This window comes from Oncorhynchus masou, chromosome 18 (genome assembly GCF_036934945.1).
Source record: "Oncorhynchus masou masou isolate Uvic2021 chromosome 18, UVic_Omas_1.1, whole genome shotgun sequence".
Lineage (NCBI taxonomy): Eukaryota > Metazoa > Chordata > Actinopteri > Salmoniformes > Salmonidae > Oncorhynchus > Oncorhynchus masou.
In genome coordinates, this window is record NC_088229.1 from 65792861 (window position 1) to 65815450 (window position 22590).

The window sequence follows — 22590 nt, forward strand, 5'->3', positions numbered from 1 at the left end:
ACTGTGAAACAGGGGTTCTACCAAATGACCCACAATCCTCCCAATGCCCAAAGGGGAACAGCCTATGGCAGCAGCCTGCTGAGAGCTGAACCAAACAGTCTGCTACCACTATAACTCCAGGTTTACTAATGCTATTACTCTAAGTAAGTGAATGGTTTGGGAAAACAGCGAGTGAGTACAGCATATTGATTACCTGTAATATTGTTTCCCCAGGCTGCATATCTGTGTAAACATTGACACTGTAGGAGGTGTTCGGAAAGGTCGGTGTGTTGTCATTGGCATCGATCACTGTGATATTAATGGCCACTGGAGTACTCTCCTGAACTCCATCAGAAGCCACCATCTATAGAGAAGGGAAGTGAGAGCAGGAGCGAGAGAGAGAGAGAGAAATGATCAAAAACCTCAGGACACACGTGTATGCAGTAGAGAACTCCACAACCAATATATCCCTGACATGTTCTGCCAATGCAGAAACCAATGGGACAGTCCCTGACAGTCCCAGGACAGAAAAGGAAGATAAGGGACAAAAGATGAAAGATTGAGAGCAATACCCTTATTGAAAGTTGTTTACAGAGGCTTTACAGATATTAATTCATCACAATGACTAAACAAAGCCCATTGTCTTAACAACAACGTACAGTAATAAAGACTACAATGCTCTTATAACTCCAATTGTGATTGCATACCATTATTGTTTATCTCATTAGGTAAAGTGTGTGTGTGTGTGTGTGTGTGTGTGTGTGTGTGTGTGTGTGTGTGTGTGTGTGTGTGTGTGTGTGTGTGTGTGTGCGTGCGTGCGTGTGTGTGACTGTGTGTGTGTGTGTGAAGTTGTATCTGACTGTCAACTTCCACATAGAACACAACCGCTCACACAAATTAACCGAGAGTAGCAGCAACTTCAAAAACAAAAGAGCATGCAACAAGCGTCAAACAGAAAGAAAAGCACCTTGATCCTCAGCTGAGCAGGAAATAAAATACCATCTGTGTTCAAAGCTCTCCCCATGAACCTTTAGAGTTGTGCTACTTTCCCCGCCAAAATACGACGACAGAAGCATCTAAAAAAGCCCACAGGTAAACACAGCAGTGAGTGCTAGCGAAAAGCAGAATCGAGAAACATCCTTTTAGTGTTTCTTTATGTTCATAGTACTTAGCAACACCACACTTCAAAGTCCTGACAGGATAGCGCTGCGGGCTCCTCCACTGCTCCAGCAGGATGTGGTGGTGGGGAGAGAAAATGTCCAAATGTTGTTTCCTTCTCTGAGTTTCCGGTGCGATGCACTGTGCCACTCAGAGGAGCTAGCATTATAAAAACCTCAACTTGCTCACAACTTCATAACACACCACAAAGCCTCTAGGCAAGACATAGAGGTAGTGGAGAAGATGATCATTTGACATCATTGGGTGGGTTAGCTGTTGTTGTAGATGTAATTTGACTGGCAGGAAGAGTGTCTTGCAGAGTGGGTGGAATAACACATTCAGTGGCCACAGAGCCAACTGAATGAACTCAAATAGACATACTCTGACCGAATATGTATTGGAACACAAAACACTGAGGGACACACATCCTTGTGGATTTATCCATGGTAGTGCTGGAGAGGGGAAACAGATAGAGGCACTGACTGACTGGGTATCGTTCGTATGCACGACGGATCCATCATTTAACAGCATGGGTGGAACGGCTCTCAGAAGCCTTCCCAGACAAGCGAGCTTGGTCTCAGTGTTTTAATCAATCTGTTACTGCCAGGACATGGCAGCCGAGTGCTCGGGAATGCTAATTCCACTGCCCTGTGCACCCCAGAGTTAGGGCTGGAGGGATCCGCACGCCAACGTTTACATTCAGCGAAGTCTGATGTTGTCTGGATCTTTTGGCACCAGGCATTATTTCACATTCTGATGTTTTTTGGAGGGAAACGTTGCACTGCTTGCTTAGAAGTACCACTTCCTACTGATTTGGCTCATACCAAGGCTGGAATGAAGGACCTCTATCTTGCTAACACAGGTGACTGCCCTTCTGAAGCATCTTGCCCAGTCAGCACACTGAAAAGCTAGCTATTCGGCAGCGCAAGTGGAGATACTTCAGGCTGACGAGTGAGTTTCACAGAGCCCATCTGCTATACGGCCCTTGAATCACAAACAGACATCCAAACCTAAAAAGTTATTTGAAAGAACTACATCGGAATATAGCCAGACTGGCAAAGTCCATCAATAAGACATTGCCTTTAACAGACTCTGTTAAAAGATAAGGTCTCTGAATTCTAAAACAAAGATATGGTGAGGTGGGCAAGATAAATGGAACTGCAAGAAGTTCTTATTGGAAAAATTCCAATTCTGGTTTCAGATGACATGGCACTTGGCAATTTCAAAGCCTGACAAGACGACGGTTCTTAGACTGAGTGATACACCTGCCAGGTGACATTTCTTCAAATAAACGGTGCATTTGATCTGGAGGGAACAGTGAATAACCCAGTGGCAGTTATAGCTGAGTGAAGAATACATCAACAAACATATGGAGGAACAGGACTGAGGATAGCAGTATGCTGTTCTGAACTGGGCTGTTCTGAGCTGGGCTGTTCTGAATGATGCTGTGCTTTATCATGGTCTTACAGCTGGACATAGTGCACCAGCCAGCAACAGAGAGTATTACTGTTGAATGAAGCTCAGTAGTTGGTGATTCATGGATTCATCATTTAAATGTTGTAGGTGCTGGCTCAGGGGAATGCAAAAATACCTAATGAGAGAGGCAACTGCATCACATTACATTTGGGATTCACCATCTATCTTTTGCCACAATTACATTTTTCAATAAGTGCTTTTACACTGATTGCTTTGTCTAATCTCGACAATCAAAACCATAAATCCTTCTCACTTTTTACTTACAAATTGCTGCAAACACACCGGAGAAACACATATAAATACACACGTGGTGAGTCATGTACAGTCGCGGCCAAAAGTTTTGAGAATGACACAAATATTAATTTTCACAAAGTCTGCTGCCTCAGTTTGTTTGATGGCAATTTGAATATACTCCAGAATGTTATGAAGAGTGATCAGATGACTTGCAATTAATAGGAAAGTCCCTCTTTGCCATGCAAATGAACTGAATCCCCAAAAAACATTTCCACTGCATTTCTGCAGAAGGCTTCAGGGCGCCCAAGAAAGTCCAGCAAGCGCCAGGACCGTCTCCTAAAGTTGATTCAGCTGCGGGATTGGGGCACCACCAGTACAGAGCTTGCTCAGGAATGGCAGCAGGCAGGTGTGAGTGCATCTGCACGCACAGTGAGGTGAAAACTTTTGGAGGATGGCCTGGTGTCAAGAAGGTCAGCAAAGAAGCCACTTCTCTCCAGGAGAAACATCTGGGACAGACTGATATTCTGCTAAAGGTACAGGGATTGGACTGCTGAGGACTGGGGTAAAGTCATTTTCTCTGATGAATCTCCTTTCCAATTGTTTGGGGCATCCGGAAAAAAAGGTGAGCACTACCATCAGTCCTGTGTCATGCCAATAGTAAAGCATCCTGAGATCATTCATGTGTGGGGTTATTCTCAGCCAAGGGAGTGGGCTCACTCAAAATTTTGCCTAAGAACACAACCCTGAATAAAGAATGTTACCAACACATCCTCTTGAGAGCAACTTCTCCCAACCATTCAGGAACAGTTTGGTGACGAACAATGCCTTTTCCAGCATGATGGAGCACCTTGCCATAAGGAAAAGGTGATAACTAAGTGGCTTGGGGAGCAAAACATTGATATTTTAGGTCCATGGCCAGGAAACTCCCGAGACCGTAATCCCATTGAGAACTTGTGGTCAATCCTCAAGAGATGGGTGGACAAACAAAACCCCACAAATTCTGACAAACTCCAAGCATTGATTATGCAAGAATGGGCACACACACACACACACACACACACACACACACACACACACACACACACACACACACACACACACACACACACACACACACACACACACACACACACACACACTAAATAAAGTACAGGCCCTGTGCTAATGGCTAGCTGGATGGAGAAAAGTGTAAGACTTTTGTGTGAGCAACAACAGATCATTATCGTCGACAAACACCATTGTTTTATCCCAATGGCCGTAAAGGGAATGACAGTGTAATGCACTCCAGCATTATACAACAAAACAACAACAAAACCCAGCATGCCATTCGCCAAGGACACAATGTGACAGAAATGTAACAAATAGGACATTGAGGATGAAAAACTCTTGAGGGATTTCAAGAACATTGGAAAACTACTCACTAGAAATCCTTGCTGATATACTGTAATAGTGTCTATGTTTAATGGTACAGTACTAGTGGAGCTACTGTCATTCTAGAATATGGTATCAGGGGACAAGTGTGACTGTGGATTCAAGTTACTGTTGTGCTATGTTGTGTGATAGGGGTGGGGGGTGAAGAAGAGGGAGAGAGAGGGGGAGGGAGAGAATATGGGTAAAGGGAGCGAGAGAGGGAACGAGAGAGGGAGAGAGAGGGGAGGAATAAAGGGAGTGAGAGAGAGAGAGAGAGATAGAGAGAGAAAGAGGGAGAGAGAGAGAGAGAGAGAGAGAGAGAAAGAGGGAGAGAGAGAGAGAAAGAGGGAGAGAGAGAAAGGGAAAGAGAGAGAAAGGGAAAGAGAGAGAGAGAGAGAGAGAGAGGGGGAGAGAGAAAGAGAGACAAAGAGAGGGTGAGAGAGAGAAGAAAGGGAAAGAAGGAGATATCACATATAGAGAGAGAAAGAAAGAAAGAATGGGGGAGTGACAGATGTGTTCTAATGATCTGTTGCTTCTGTCCCCAACCATGGAGGGGATACAGCATTTCAAGAAGCAAAGAAAGAAACCTTGCTGATGTACTGTAATAGTGTCTATGTTTAATGGTACAGTACTAGTGGAGCTACTGCCATTCTAGAATATGGTATCAGGGGACAAGTGTGACTGTGGATTCAAGTTACTGTTGTGCTGTGTTGTGTGACAGGGGCTAACATGATGGTGGGGGAGAGAGGAAAGAGAGGGAGAGAGAGAAATAGAAGGAGAAAGAGAGAGAGAGAGGGAAAGAGAGAAAGGAAAAGAGAGGGAGATAGAGGGAGAGAAAGAAAGGGAAAGAGAGGGAGATAGAGGAAGAGGGAGAGAGAGGGATAAAGGGAACGAGAGAGAGAAAGAGGGAGAGAGACGGAAAGAGAAAGATAGAGGGATATAATTCAAATCTTAGAATCAACTATTAAAGACTATCAAATCTTAGAATTAACTATTAAAGACTATCAAATCTTAGAATCAACTATTAAAGACCCTCTGCATTATCAAATTACCTTGAATGAACTACAGGACAAAATAAGTGGGCCCAATAACTGGCAAAGTGGAAGCAATTGTTGCTTTTCCTGCTCCCACGACTTGCCGCCAGTTGCGCAGATTCCTGGGGATGGTGGGGTACTATCGTACGTTCTGTAAGAATTTGTCAATGGTAGTAGCCTTTACATCTCTGCTCAGTCCCAAAGTATCATGTAAGTGGTCCCAGGAATGTACTATGCTTTTTAGTCTGCCAAAGTGCTGCTTTGTAGTGCCCCAGTGCTTTGCCTGCCCCAACTTTGCCAAACCTTTTAAGTTGGAGGTAGACGCTAGTATAGTGGGGGTGGGTGCGGTTCTCTTGCAGCAAGATGAAGAGGGAGTGGATCGGCCTGTCAGTTTCTTCTCCCGTAAGTTGAACTCGTGTCAGTCAAGGTACTCCACCATTGAACAAGAGACGCTGGCTTTATTGCTAGCCTTACAGTTTTTTGAGGTATATAAGGGCTCCAGTGCCTTGCCTGTACTGGTCTTCACAGACCATAATCCTTTGGTGTTTCTTAGGCAAATGTACAATCAGAACCGCCGCCATATGTGGTGGGCTCTGATTGTACAGGGATACAGTATACAGATTGACTATGTGAAGGGTTCGGCGAACGTGAGATCCGATGCTCTATCACGGGTTTAGTAACTGGAGATGCGTGTTGGTTTTTGTTATTGCAAACTGGGAGTTTGCAGGTTTTGGGGTGGGCGTGTTATGTTCCCCAGTTTCTGTGTTGTGGGTTTGTGTGTGTGTATTTCAGGAAATGGAATCCTGGATTCCTCAAGCAGCTGATTGGTTGGCCCCCACGATGATTGGAGCTCTGAAACCTCCCTCTCGTCAGGGGAAACAGCTGTCTTCAATTACCAACTCCTTCTGCAGCTGGATAAAAGCCAGTGTTCCTTTGTCAGGAGGGGAGAGCGTCTTTGATGTTCCGTGTTGGTTGTTAGTCCATGACAGTTTTTGTAGCCACTACTCCTGAGGTATGTGTTTGCCAATAGGACTTAGTGTTTTTGATTATTGAAATGGTTCCCTTTAAGTTAGTAATTATTCTGTTTAATTTGTTCCCGGGGGGGGGACGCACCTTGGGAGTGTTTAGGCAAGAGGCCAGCGGACATACATAACCCGTAGTATTTACAATGTCTATGCAGACTAGGTAAGACCTGGGCAGACCACCCCCTGTATTTTGGTTAGCATGCCAGGAGGTGCTAAAAGATTAGGTAAGTTGTGGGTAGGTAAGGTAGGAGCGGGGGCTCTTTGGTTCCGTCCAGCCCCTTTTCCCCACATTACCTTGTTAAGGAAATAAATTCCCTGTGAACTGTACATTTCTCTGCCTCTGTCGTCCTTCCCCCGCACCTACGATCAAATACCTTTTTCACTTCACGTTGAGTTGTCGCAGGGTGTTGCGTTCCCTCCTCCAAGAGGCGTACGTAACAAACCCAAAAGGCCTGTGGTGTTGATGGTATCCTCAATGAAATTATAAAATATACAGACAAATTCCAATTGGCTATACTTAGACTCTGTAACATCATCCTTACCTCTGGCATCTTCCCCAATATTTGGAACCAAGGACTGATCACCTGTTACAGTAATTAAATTCCTTTATGTTTTGTTTAACTAATTCAATTCAACACTCTGTCCACACCTAAGAATTTGTAAGGCCCTTATTTGCATAAAATGGACAGAGACCAGTCTCAAAATCAATCAGTAGCCTTTATTCATGAGAGTACTGAACACGATACAGTTTACCACAGGTTATAAACTGAAAATGACGTCATTAGTTTTCGAACTGTCCCGTCTCTTCTTCACCCTGGTACAAAGGCAGTATCTCAAGCCTTCCCACATAGTCTCCCACCAATTTAATAATTTATGACCGAGCCAAGGTCTTCCTGTGTAGATAAGCATTCTAGCCAGTCTGACGATAAGTTCATTCATTTCTACCAAGGAACAGACATTGTTGTCATCATTGTTCTAATTCTTGATTATATTTACACACATTATATTCAGTACTAGGATTAAAAGAAAATTCAAACATCTATACAGTAACATAATAGTATTCTGATTAGTCAGTCCTGGTTGAAATGTATACATAATTAGTCATTATTGATAAAAAAATCCCTTAACATCACCCCAATCCACAAAAGTCGAGACAAATTTGACCTCAATAACTACCGTGGGATATGCGTCAACAGCAACCTTGGGAAAATCCTCTGCATTAACAGCAGACATTTGTACATGTTCGAATTGAAAACAATGTACTGAGCAAATGTCAAATTGTCTTTTTACCAAATTATTGTACAACAGACCACATATTCACCCTAGACACCCTAATTGACAACAAACAATGGCAAAGTCTTCTCATGCGTTATTGATTTAAAAAATAAGCTTTTGATTCAATTTGGCATGAGGGTCTGCTATACAGATTGATGGAAAGTGGTGTTGGGGGAAAAACATACAACATAAAATCTATGAACACAAACAACAAGTGTACATTTTAAACTGGCAAAAAAACATTTCTTTCCACAGGGCCGGGGGGTGAGACAGGGATGCAGCTTAAGCACCACCCTCTTCAACATATATATCATCAAATTGGCGAGGACACTAGAACAGTCTGCAGCACCCGGCCTTACCCTACTAGAATCTGAAGTCAAATGTCTACTGTTTGCTGATGATGTGGTGCTTCTGTCACCAACCAAAGAGGGCACAGCAGCACCTAGATCTTCTGCACAGATTCTGTCAGACCTGGGCCCTGACAGTAAATCTCAGTAACACCAAAATAATGGTGTTCCAAAAAAGGTCCAGTTGCCAGGACCACAAATAGAAATTCCATCTAGACACTGTTGCCCTAGAGCACACAAAAAACTATACATACCTTGGCCTAAACATCAGCACCACAGGTAACTTCCACAAAGCTGTGAACGATCTGAGAGACAAAGCAAGATGGGCATTCTATGCCATCAAAAGGAACATAACATTTGACATACCAATTAGGATCTGGCTAAAAATACTTGAATCGGTTTTAGAACCCATTGCCCTTTGTGGTTGTGAGGTGTGGAGTCCGCTCACCAACCAAGAATTCACAAAATAGGACAAACACCAATTTGAGACTTTGATGTATGCAGAGCAGAATTAGGCTGATACCCGCTAATTATCAAAATCCAGAAAAGAGCCGTTAAATTGTACAACCACCTAAAAGGAAGCGATTCCCAAACCCATAACAAAGCCATCATCTACAGAGAGATGAACCTGGACTCTGTTCACAAACACCAACAGACCCCACAGAGCCCGAGGACAGCATCACAATTAGACCCAAACAAATCATGAGAAAACAATAAGCAGCAATATTTGTGACCTGCCACAAGAAAAGGGCAACCAGTGAAGAACAAACCCCATTGTAAATACAATCCATATTTATGTTGATTTATTTTCCGTTTTGTACATTAACTATTTGCACATAATATGACATTTGTGAGTGTAATGTTTACTGTTAATTGTTATTGTTTATGTTACTGTTTATTTCCCTTTTGTTTATTATCCAGTTCACTTGCTTTGGCAATGTTAACATATGTTGCCCATGCCAATAAAGCCCTTTAGGAGAGAGAGAGAAAAGAGAAAGGAGAGATGAGAGAGGGGGTGTGGTGTCAACTAGAGCCAGCCTTACTGTGAACGTGTAGCTGTGCTGCTCTTCATGGTCCACGGGCTTCAGCAGCGTCAGGTAGCGGGTAATCCCTGAAGGTGTCACTGTGAAGATTGTGTTGTAGTTGTCCAAGGATATCTGCAGCATGGGATCTTTCGTCTTCAAGGGAAGGAAAAGAAAATGACACAAGTCCACAAACAACTGACTGACTGGATTTGGATTGATAAAAGCAAGGTGATGAAACCTCGTCAGTCAGTTTCAAATCAAGGTTTCAGAGATGAAGGAAACACATGACAAACACACACAAGCATTGGAAAAAAAATACGTACATGAAATATGAATCAACTGTTTGTCCGTGGTTGTGTTGAGTGACAATGTAAATCTAAAATGATTATGCAGCTCTATGTACATAGCATAGTGTTGCCATGACACTGATGTTGATATCTTTATCTTATTTGCTGTAACAACGTATACTAAGGATTGTTTTGTGTTCAACGCGCCATCTGTCCGCAGCATCTGTATAGCTGTGTTGAGGAGACTGTTGTGCCAATCTAAATGTGTTTCACAATGTAAAACCCCATATCTCTACCTAATCCACTTGAAGTTCTGCAAGGCTTTGTAGTCCTTGTGTCGACGTTTGTGTTCTTCACACACAGAGCAACACAGTACATGTACGAACACAGACTAGAAACGAAGAGTCCAGCCTCATCCTCCGCCCACCCCTGCAATAACACAATGTATGAGTCTGAAATAGCACTATATATTGTGCACTACATTTGATCAGAGCCCAATGGGAATCCCTATAGTCCCTGGTCAAAAGTAGTTCACTGTACTGTGAATAGCTTGCCATTTGAGAAGCAGCCAGTCCTTTTAATACCAGACTGGTGACAGACAGACCTGACTGCCTTCATTACTAATATGCATTCCTCAGCACTGTGGATATTGTTGACGATGCTTTCAGTGGATATCGAAGTTACGCCGGACAGAGCGAGACATAAATAAATCAAACTGCTGCAAATAAAAGTGGATTGAATAATAATCACCCCAGACACTTAACACGCGGCTCTGCGTTAGTACAGAGCCCCCGCTCAGTGGGAGATGACACAGCTTCCATCAGCATGGGGTTTCCCCAAAATAATCCAAGTCACACCGGCCTGCTCCAGATGGGCATGTGAGAAACAACTCCAATGATTGTGGGGACCACTAAACCCAGAATGCTCACAACCAGAGCCATATATCTGGAGTATATACAGTACCAGTCAAAAGTTTGGCACATCTACCCATTCAAGGGTTTCTACATTGTAGAATGAAGACATCAAAACTATGAAATAGCACATATGGAATCATGTAGTAACCAAAAAAGTGTTAAAAAATATATGTTGGATTCTTCAAAGTAGCCAGCCTTTGCCTTGATGACAACTTTGCACACTCTTGGCATTCTCTCAACCAGCTTCCCCTGGAATGCTTTTCCAACAGTCTTGAAGGAGTTCCCACATATGCTGAGCACTTGTTGGCTGCTTTTCCTTCACTCTGCAGTCCAACTCATCCCAAACCATCTCAAATGGGTTGAGGTCAGGTGACTGTGGAGGCCAGGTAATCAGATGCTGCACATCCCTCTCCTTTTTGGTCAAATAGCCCTTACACAGCCTGGAGGTGTGTTGGGTTATTGTCCTGTTGAAAAACAAATAGTAGTCCCACTAAGCGCAAACCAGACGGGATGGCTGTAGAATCTGTGATAGCCATGCTGTTCAAGTGTGCCTTGAATTCTAAATAAATCAGACAGTGTCACCAGTAAAGCACCCCCACACCATCACACCTCCTCCTCCATGCTTCACGGTGGGAAACACACATGCGGAGATCATCCGTTCACCTACTCTGCGTCACACAAAGACACCGCGGTTGGAACCAAAAATCTCAAATTTGAACTCATCAGACCAAAGCACAGATTCCCTCCGGTGTAATGTCCATTGCTCGTGTTTCTTGGCCCAAGCAAGTCTCTTCTTCTTATTGGTGTCCTCTAGTAGTGGTTTCTTTGCAACAATTCGACCATGAAGACCTGATTCACGCAGTCTCCTCTGAACAGTGGATGTTGAGATGTGTCTGTTACTTGAACTCTGTGAAGCATTTATTTGGGCTGCAATCTGAGGTGCAGTTAACTCTAATGAACTTATCTTCTGCAGCAGACGGTCTTTGGGTCTTCTTTCCTGTGGCGTTCCTCATGAGAGCCAGTTTCATCATAGCGTTTGATGGTTTTTGCGACTGCACTTGAAGAAACTTTCAAAGTTCTTGACATTTTCTGGATTGACTGACCTTCATGTCTGAAAGTAATTATGGACTGTTGTTTCTCTTTGCTTTTTGAACTGTTCTTGTCATAATATAGACTTGGTATTTTACCATATAGGCCTACCTTCTGTATCCCAACCCCTACCTTGTCACAACACTACTGATTGGCTCAAACGCATTAAGAAGAAATTCAACAAATTAACTTTTAACAAGGCACACCTGTAAATTGAAATGAATTCCAGGTGACTACCTCATTAAGCTGGTTGAGAGAATGCCAAGAGTGTGCAAAGCTGTCATCAAGGCAAAGGGTGGCTACTTTGAACAATCTAAAATCTAAAATGTATTTTGATTTGTTTAACCCTTTTCTGGTTACTACATGATTCCATGTGTGTTATTTCATAGTTTTGATGCCTTCACTATTATTCCACAATGTAGAAAATAGTCCAAATAAAGAAAAACACATGAGTAGGTGTGTCCAAACATATGACTGGTAGTGTACATACAGTATATATTGCACTAATAACAACTATACAACAGAGCTACCCTCAATTCTCTGTGTTATCAATGTACTAGAGCTGGAACGATAAACCGAACATTATCGACACTGACCATACCGACCACTTATTGCAGGCATTTTGCTGATATCGTTCATTATTGGCAGCCATAACTACATGGAACTCTATTCTACATCAGGTAACTGATGCAAGCAGTATAATTAGATTTAAAAAACAGATAAAAATACACCTTATGGAAAAGCAGTGACTGTGAAGCAACACAAACATAGGCACATGACACATGCATACACACACATGATAACATACGCACTATACTCACACGTACACATTCATTTTGTATATGTTGTAGTGGAGTAAGGGCCTGAGGGCACACACTTAGTGTGTTGTGAAATCTGTTACGAATGTATTGTAATGTTTCAAAGAATTGCCTTAATTTTGCCGGACCCCAGGAAGAGTAGCTGTTGCCTCGGCAGCAGCTAATGGGGATCCATAGTAAATACAAATACACATTTTGATAAGTAGCCTATACTAGAGAAATGTGAAATTTGAAATGAAGTAAGTTTGCAAATATAGGTGATTGTTAAATGGAATAATTGATGAATATATGTAGTAGTTTAAAGGATCATAACAAAACTGGTGCACATTAATGTTATTAACGCATCGTTCTATTCATCATTATCGCATCAAGTCATGCAATTTATCACAATATGGATTTCTGTCCCTATTGCCCAGCTCTACAATGTAATAAACACATCCATGTACTGTGGGGAACCTTTTCCTACATTACTACAAGCTTCTCATGTTAGAGAAAAACAGATCACTTCAAAGACTAACCAAGCTGGCAAAAAATGGAAACAACAATCAATAAAACGAGTGAAGCAGAAACCATGCAAATATGTGAATTGGATAGTTTAAAAAGAGGCGGATCAGTAGAAAAACAGAGAAAGAGAACGTCACACTAGTAATCATGCAGCACTAATGCATCAGCTAAAACCTACAGGCTGATCACCAGGGATGAGCTCAAAAAAATAGAGCAAAACAAATGATGTGATTGAACAACCTTCTCAACTGAGAGATGGTGATAAAATGGCTTCACAACTAAAAAGACATGTATGTTTTTATGCTGATTAATTCCTATAGTATCATCTTGAAAGAGCAAACACCTTATTTGCAACTGACATACTTCGGTCATGGAACAGTATCTAGACTAGGGGTTATATCCTGCCTGTTTGGCCCTGTCCGGGGGTATCATCGGATGGGGCCACAGTGTCCCCAGACCCCTCCTGTCTCAGCCTCCAGTATTTATGCTGCGGTAGTTTATGTGTCGGGGGGCTAGTGTCAGTCTGTTATATCTGGAGTATTTCTCCTGTCTTATCCGGTGTCCTGTGTGAATTTAAGTATGCTCATTCTAATTCTCTCCTTCTCTCGGAGAAGGACCTGAGCCCTAGGACCATGCCTCAGGACTACCTGGCATGATGACTCCTTGCTGTCCCCAGTCCACCTGGCTGTGCTGCTGCTCCAGTTTCAACTGTTCTGCCTGCAGCTATGGAACCCTGACCTGTTCACCGGACGTGCTACTGTCCCAGACCTGCTGTTTTCAACTCTCTAGAGACAGCGGGAGTGGTAGAGATACTCTCAATGATCGGCTATGAAAAGCCAACTGACATTTACTCCTGAGGTGCTGACCTTTTGCAACCTCGACAACTACTGTGATTACTATTATTTGACCATGCTGGTCATCTATGAACATTTGAACATCTTGGCCATGTTCTGTTATAATCTCCACCCGGCACAGCCAGAAGAGGACTGGCCACCCCTCATAGCCTGGTTCCTCTCTAGGTTTCTTTCTAGGGAGTTTTTCCTAGCCACCGTGCTTCTACACCTGCATTGCTTGTTCTTTGGGGTTTTAGGCTGGGTTTCTGTATAGCACTTTGAGATATCAGCTGATGTAATAAGGACTATATAAATACATTTGATTGGATGACTAGACAAACACTTGAATCTACAGTATGCACTGTAAAAACATCTGCTCTCGACCTCAACATGATCGCAAACGCTCTCATCAACATCTATAGCAGTCTTCCATAGAAAGTGTATAAATGAACGAATGAATGAACAACTGAAGGAATGAATGAAAAAAAGAAAGAACAGGTGAATGAATGAATAAACAAATGAATGAATTGATGAAGAGACTGGTCAGCTATGGGGTCTTACCTCCTCAATGTCGTTGTCCAGAACGTTGATCCCCAGAGGGGTGGTGAGGCTGGCGTCGGTGAACACTGTGGTACCCACTGGTGCTGACTCGGTGATGAAGCCCTGGTATGTGGCCTCCAGGAAGAATGGTGACTGGTTGTTCTCATCCAGAACCTCGATGTGGAGGTTAGCAAATGCAGGCAAGGGGTGGCCGTTGTCCTGCTCTGCCTGGAAAATATAGAACAGGGTGACATTCATTAAGGCACAGTGTAGGCTTTTTTGTGTTCTTATTGGACACAAAACTATCCCAGATTCACTTTTTTTCAAAAACATTTACCCCCTAATTAACAGGGGTGAGGTTTGGCACAAGCTTGGTTCATGGACTGAACTTTCTAATGATAACTGATAAAAACGTGATTGAATTCAACAAGGATACAGAAATTAACCAATTGGAATGACATTTGAGAATACCAAAGGGTGATGTTTATTGCTTTGTAATTCTATTCCTTTCTAACAAACATGGAAGTAGACTGGAGACTCATTCATTGTAGAGGCCCGTTTGTTTTATTCTCTCCCATCAGTAATTTTGATCCAATCTACGGTCAATCAGTACAGTCGTGTCAATAGAGTAATGAAACCGCCTTGCAATTATTGATCATGACAACAAAAGAGGGAGAGGGGTGACTTCTGCAGCTCTTAGATAAAAAAACACTGACTGGTGATGAAATGAATGTCTTCATCAACCAGCTGAATGTCCCATAAAAGGCCTCGCCTTCAAAAGGTGTTGCCAATATCCCTCCACCTCCATGATTGTCTGTATTCAGAGGCTCCACAAAAATCAACTGTCTTCAGGTCCATTCACTGACTGGTCTACCAGACAAAATACACAAAAATAAAGAAATGCTCATAATCCCATGCATCAAAGTGTCTAGCGTTACCGTGGGGCTATGTCACTCACAATTATATTAGAATATTATATAATTAATGAGTGAACAATATGCCTTCTAATTGCACTTTGATATGTATGTGCAGGGTGAGCTTTGTGTTACAACATTTTGACATTAAATCTGACACTCTGACAATAGTAACTATGTTTTCGACTGAAATAAAAGTGATTTATATAGCAGGTGGCAGGTAGTCTCGAGGTTTGGTCCGAAGGCTGCTGGTTCGAATACTGGAGCCCGACAAGGTGAAAAATATGTTGCTCTGCCCTCGAGCAAGGCACTTAACTCTAATTGTCCAAAGGGCACTGTACAATCGTGACCCCCATCCCCTGCGGGTGTCTCAGGGGAATATGCAAGAAACATCTCCATGACATGCTTCTGTAACAGGGCAAATATAAGCCCCCCCTCCCATGTATTTTATTTTATAAAAATACAATAAATGATTAATTGTCCTTTGATGGTACAGTATAGATGCTGCTGTCGATTTTAAAATAGCATTTTGTTTACAGTGCCTTCAGAAATTATTCACACCCCTTCTCTTGTTCCACATTTAGTTGTGTTACAGCTTGAATTTAAAATAGATTAAACTGAGATTTTTGCCACTGGCCTACAAACAATGCCCCCATAATTTCAACGCGGAATTATGTTTTTCAAAATTTTGGCTAATTAATAAAAAATGAAAAGCTGAAATGTCTGTAAGGGATCTCGTCCTCCTCTTCTGAGGAGGAGAAGCAAGAAGGATCGGAGGACCAAAACGCAGCATGGTAAGTGTCCATAATGTTTATTTTAAAACATAAACTGAACACTACAAAATACAAAACAATAAACGTGAAATGAACGAAACAGTCCCGTGTGGCGACAAACACTGACACGGAAGACAAACACCCACAACCCAAAACTGAAACCCAGGCTACCTAAGTATGATTCTCAATCAGGGACAACAATTGACAGCTGCCTCTGATTGAGAACCATACTAGGCCGAACTCAAACCAACATAGAAAAACAAACATAGACTGCCCACCGAACTCACGCCCTGACCATACTAAAACAAAGATAAAATAACAGAACTTTGGTCAGAACGTGTCTTGAGTGAAAAATAATTCAACCCAATGTTATGGGAAGCTTAAATAAGTTCAGGAGTAAAAATGTGCTTAACATGTCACATAATGAGTTGCATGGACCGTGTGTGCAATAATAGTGTTTAACATGAGTTTTGGATGACTACCTCTGTACCCCACACATACAATCATCTATAAGGTCCCTCAGTCAGCCACAAAGACCAGGGAGGTTTTCAAATGCCTCATGAAGAAGGACACCAATTGGTAGATGGGTACAAATTTTAAAAAAGCAGACATTGCATATAATTTTGAGCAAGGTTAAGTTATTAATTACACTTCAGATGGTGTATCAATACACCCAGTCCCTACAAAGATACAGGCATCCTTCCTAACTCAGTTGCCAGAGAGGAAGGAATCCGCTCAGGGATTTCACCATGAGGTCAATGGTGATTTTAAAACAGTTAGAGTTATATGGCTGTGATAGGAGAAAACTGAGGATGGATCAACAACATTGTAGTTACTCCACAATACTAACCTAAATGACAGAGTGAAAATGAGGAAGCATATATATCCCAAAACATGCATCCTGTTTCCAACAGGCACTAATGTAATACTGCAAAAAACGTGGCAAAGCAATTCACTTTCTGTCCTGATTACAGTGTTATGTTTAGGGCAAATCCAATAAAACACATTACTGAGTACCACTCTCCATATTCTCAAGCAAAGTGGTGACTGCATCATGTTATTTGTATGCTTGTAAAAAAATAAGGAATTGGGAGTTTTTCAATATAAAAATAATAATCCAAATCCTAGAGGAAAACCTGGTTCAGTCTGCTTTCCACCAGACACTGGGAGATGAATTCACCTTTCAGATGGACAAAAACACAAGGCCAAATCTACACTGGAGTTGCTACCCAAGAAGACAGTGCATGTTCCTATGGAAAGACCTGAAATGGTTGTCGATCAATGATCAACAACCAATTTGAAGGATTTTCTTAAAGAGTAATGTTGCACAATCCAAGTTTGGAAAGCTCTTAGAGAAATTTCCAGAAAGACTCACAGTTGTAATCACTGCCAAAGGTGATTCTAACACGTATTGACTCAGGGGGTTGAATACTTATCTGATGAATATATATTAGTGTTTTATTTTTCAGGAATCTTTTACAAATTTTAGAATAGTTCTTCTACTTTGACAGTGCAGGGTATTGTATTTAGATCGTTGACTAACAATGACAATTAAATCCATTTTAATCCCACTTTGTAACACAACAAAATACGGAAAAAGTCTGGGGTTGTGACCACTTAATGGAGGCACTGCAACTGTATCATTTTGCAGTCCGTTTTGAATAATATGCCCCACGCACAATCAACCAAAACACTTGTGTTTCTGTGGAATACTAAATATTATTTTCAGTTATATTTTCAATACAAATCTCAAGGTAACTGCATCAAACACCATCCTCGCCTCTGAGGCCATGTCTTGTGAGAACTCAACATGGAAGCCAAAGTGTTAAGTGAGTGACAGCATGGTCTCCATTACTGGCTAGAACAGTTTGTAACTGTGTATATATGAATAGCAATGTCTTGTGTCAAAAGCACTTCACACCTCCCTGGTGGGGGAATATTAAGTCGATTGCCCCCCCTCCTCCCCCCAACTAAGATCAGATTCTATAACTGACACCCGCGAGAAGCAATCATATGAAACAGAATGAGAACCAAATTTAAACAAACAGAATTTAAACAAGCAGTTACTGAAACTATTAAATCTTAGAAGTGGTCCTAACCAAATGCATACTCTGCAGCTCCATTCAATTACACTGGTGGTAGAAAGCATTGGATGACCGACTCCATGTACTCAATTAAGTGTGATTAACAAGTATGTCATCAACATCTCTCAAACCACTCCGAGAGTCAATCACATACACGTATCAGTCAAATCCATTTAAAATATGACAGTCATCAGGAACGTATATGTCTCTGTCCACCAGACACCCAGCTGCTCCCTCCCCTCCATTCTGAGTCTATTCCTCTCAGATGCATCTGTCATACGGTGCGTCTATATTTAACGCAGCCGCAGGGCAGTATCTGCTTTATTCATACGGTGTGTCTATATTTAACGCAGCCGCAGGGCAGTATCTGCTTTATTCATACTGTGTGTCTATATTTAACGCAGCCGCAGGGCAGTATCTGCTTTATTCATACTGTGTGTCTATATTTAACGCAGCCGCAGGGCAGTATCTGCTTTATTCATACTGTGTGTCTATATTTAACGCAGCCGCAGGGCAGTATCTGCTTTATTCATACGGTGTGTCTATATTTAACACAGCCGCAGGGCAGTATCTGCTTTATTCATACTGTGTGTCTATATTTAACGCAGCCGCAGGGCAGTATCTGCTTTATTCATACGGTGCGTCTATATTTAACGCAGCCGCAGGGCAGTATCTGCTTTATTCATACTGTGTGTCTATATTTAACACAGCCGCAGGGCAGTATCTGCTTTATTCATACGGTGTGTCTATATTTAACGCAGCCGCAGGGCAGTATCTGCTTTATTCATACGGTGTGTCTATATTTAACGCAGCCGCAGGGCAGTATCTGATTTATTCATATTGTGTGTCTATATTTAACGCAGCCGCAGGGCAGTATCTGCTGTATTCATACGGTGCGTCTATATTTAACGCAGCCGCAGGGCAGTATCTGCTTTATTCATACTGTGTGTCTATATTTAACGCAGCCGCAGGGCAGTATCTGCTTTATTCATACGGTGCGTCTATATTTAACGCAGCCGCAGGGCAGTATCTGCTTTATTCATACTGTGTGTCTATATTTAACGCAGCCGCAGGGCAGTATCTGCTTTATTCATTCGGTGCGTCTATATTTAACGCAGCCACAGGGCAGTATCTGCTTTATTCATATTGTGTGTCTATATTTAACGCAGCCGCAGGGCAGTATCTGCTTTATTCATATTGTGTGTCTATATTTAACGCAGACGCAGGGCAGTATCTGCTTTATTCATACGGTGCGTCTATATTTAACGCAGCCACAGGGCAGTATCTGCTTTATTCATATTGTGTGTCTATATTTAACGCAGCCGCAGGGCAGTATCTGCTTTATTCATATTGTGTGTCTATATTTAACGCAGCCGCAGGGCAGTATCTGCTTTATTCATATTGTGTGTCTATATTTAACGCAGCCGCAGGGCAGTATCTGCTTTATTCATACAGTGCGTCTATATTTAACGCAGCCGCAGGGCAGTATCTGCTTTATTCATACAGTGCGTCTATATTTAACACAGCCGCAGGGCAGTATCTGCTTTATTCATACGGTGCGTCTATATTTAACACAGACGCAGGGCAGTATCTGCTTTATTCATACTGTGTGTCTATATTTAACGCAGCCACAGGGCAGTATCTGATTTATTCATACTGTGTGTCTATATTTAACGCAGCCGCAGGGCAGTATCTGCTTTATTCATACGGTGCGTCTATATTTAACGCAGCCACAGGGCAGTATCTGCTTTATTCATATTGTGTGTCTATATTTAACGCAGCCGCAGGGCAGTATCTGCTTTATTCATATTGTGTGTCTATATTTAACGCAGCCGCAGGGCAGTATCTGCTTTATTCATACGGTGCGTCTATATTTAACGCAGCCACAGGGCAGTATCTGCTTTATTCATATTGTGTGTCTATATTTAACGCAGCCGCAGGGCAGTATCTGCTTTATTCATATTGTGGGTCTATATTTAACGCAGCCGCAGGGCAGTATCTGCTTTATTCATACAGTGCGTCTATATTTAACACAGACGCAGGGCAGTATCTGCTTTATTCATACTGTGTGTCTATATTTAACACAGCCGCAGGGCAGTATCTGCTTTATTCATACGGTGCGTCTATATTTAACGCAGCCGCAGGGCAGTATCTGCTTTATTCATACGGTGCGTCTATATTTAACGCAGCCGCAGGGCAGTATCTGCTTTATTCATACAGTGCGTCTATATTTAACGCAGCCGCAGGGCAGTATCTGCTTTATTCATACAGTGCGTCTATATTTAACACAGCCGCAGGGCAGTATCTGCTTTATTCATACGGTGCGTCTATATTTAACGCAGCCGCAGGGCAGTATCTGCTTTATTCATACAGTGCGTCTATATTTAACACAGACGCAGGGCAGTATCTGCTTTATTCATACTGTGTGTCTATATTTAACACAGCCGCAGGGCAGTATCTGCTTTATTCATACGGTGCGTCTATATTTAACGCAGCCGCAGGGAAGTATCTGCTTTATTCATACAGTGCGTCTATATTTAACGCAGCCACAGGGCAGTATCTGATTTATTCATACGGTGCGTCTATATTTAACGCAGCCGCAGGGCAGTATCTGCTTTATTCATACGGTGCGTCTATATTTAACGCAGCCACAGGGCAGTATCTGATTTATTCATATTGTGCGTCTATATTTAACGCAGCCGCAGGGCAGTATCTGATTTATTCATATTGTGCGTCTATATTTAACGCAGACGCAGGGCAGTATCTGCTTTATTCATACGGTGCGTCTATATTTAACGCAGCCACAAGGCAGTATCTGATTTATTCATATTGTGTGTCTATATTTAACGCAGCCACAGGGCAGTATCTGATTTATTCATATTGTGTGTCTATATTTAACGCAGCCGCAGGGCAGTATTTGATTTATTCATATTGTGTGTCTATATTTAACGCAGCCACAGGGCAGTATCTGATTTATTCATATTGTGTGTCTATATTTAACGCAGCCGCAGGGCAGTATCTGATTTATTCATACGGTGTGTCTATATTTAACGCAGACGCAGGGCAGTATCTGCTTTATTCGCAGCCTGGCAAGTTCCAACTCAATGAAGCATAGAATAAACTTTCCAACACCAACAGATGCTTATGGAAAGATAATCGTTCTGTTTTTTTTGCCTTGTAAAAAAAAAGAGGCAAAGGATTAGCACTCTATAACTGACAGAGGACAGGGCAGACTGGTAAATGGGTTTACTGCTGAGCTGATCTCTCCCACTCTCCGACTAGAGGGATGGAGGGAGAGGGAAGGATGGAGGGAGGGAGAAGGGAGGAATGGAAAGACGAAAGCTGAAGGGGAAAGAGAGAGGAGGAGGGCATTCTGAATCCTGAAGGAGAACATTACTCAAGCACATTGCTGGTCTTAGATAAAAAGGTGTTATCAAGAACCTAAAAGGGTACTTCGGCTGTCCCCATAGGAGAACCATTTGAAGAACCCTTGTTGGGTTCCAGGAAGAACCCTTTTGGTTTCAAGTAGAACCCTTTCTGCAGATGGTTGTACCTGAAATCAAAAAGCGTTCTATCTGGAACCAAAAAAGTTTGTACCTGAAACCAAAAGGGATTCTTATGGGGACAGCTGGAGAACCCTTTTGTATACTGGCTGTTGGTGCACAGGGAGTCAGGGACACAATAACTGATGAAATCAGAGCGACTGTGGTTGACCACGTTGTCAACCATGGGATGAGCATGAGGGAGGCTGGGCAACGAGTTCAACCAAATCTGAGCCGCTATACTGTTACAGGTGTCATCCGGATATTTCGAAATGAGAACCGGTAAGTAACTGTAAGGGCTGTAGTCTTACTGGTACAGTAATATGTACTGTACTTTCATAATGAGAAGGATCTATCACTAAAACCATTCAGATGGTTTTACAGGACTGCAAAAACAACTATCTGGTGGAGGAGGTTGACTGTTCACCCCAGAGCAGGAGACCCACATTGTAAATATGGTCATTGCAAATAACTGCTTTAGACTCCGAGAACTGCAGGACCACATAATGAGATAACACCATATTCCAAAACGTCAACAGAGTGAGTCTCTCTGCACTGTCTCGTCTACTGAAACAGAGTGAGTCTCTCTGCACTGTCTCGTCTACTGAAACACAGTAGATTTAGGATGAAGCAGCTGTACAGAGTCCCTTTCAAAAGTAACTCAGACTGTGTAAAACAAGTGAGATATTAACATTTTTTATATATATTTTTTTATATATATATATATTTTTTTTATCCTTTATTTAACTAGGCAAGTCAGTTAAGAACAAATTCTTATTTTCAATGATGGCCTAGCAACAGTGGGTTAACTGCCTGTTCAGGGGCAGAACAACAGATTTGTACCTTGTCAGCTCAGGGATTTGAACTTGCAACCTTCCGGTTACTAGTCCAATGCTCTAACCACTAGGCTACTATCCTATAATTGGTACTGGTTCTGGAAGTGTATGGTGCTACATCATATTGACTGATCCCTGTCTTTTCCTACTGTGCTACATTGTCTTGTCTTGACTCTTTCAGAGAGTCATGGAGCTAGAAGCAGATGCAGTGTATCATGAGCTATTATATGTGGACGAGGCAGTTTTCATTGTTGCAAAAACAAGGGGCTGCGGCAGAAATATCATAGAACACCGTGCCATCATCGACGTCCCGGGACAACGTGGTGGCAACATAATAATGTTTGCGGCTATTAGTCAAAAAGGCGTCCTTCACCATCATGCCATCCTAGGCCCATACAACACTGCACACATTATCACATTTCTGGACACCCTCAACAACAGACTAATCCCTAATGACCAGGGGCCAGAGCAGACCAGGTACATTAACATCTGG

General features: G+C 42.3%; 1 protein-coding gene across 1 annotated transcript in view; it reads right to left on the reverse strand.

Moving 5' to 3' along the window:
* Positions 1-22590, reverse strand: part of LOC135505145 (protocadherin-15-like) — a 243134-nt gene that overhangs the window by 149635 nt on the left and 70909 nt on the right. The window contains exons 11-13 of the mRNA XM_064924273.1: positions 13970-14176; positions 8982-9116; positions 194-343 (exon numbers count right to left, since the gene is read on the reverse strand). Coding sequence (XP_064780345.1) covers positions 194-343; positions 8982-9116; positions 13970-14176 — 492 coding nt within the window. The remainder of the gene's footprint in view (positions 1-193; positions 344-8981; positions 9117-13969; positions 14177-22590) is intronic.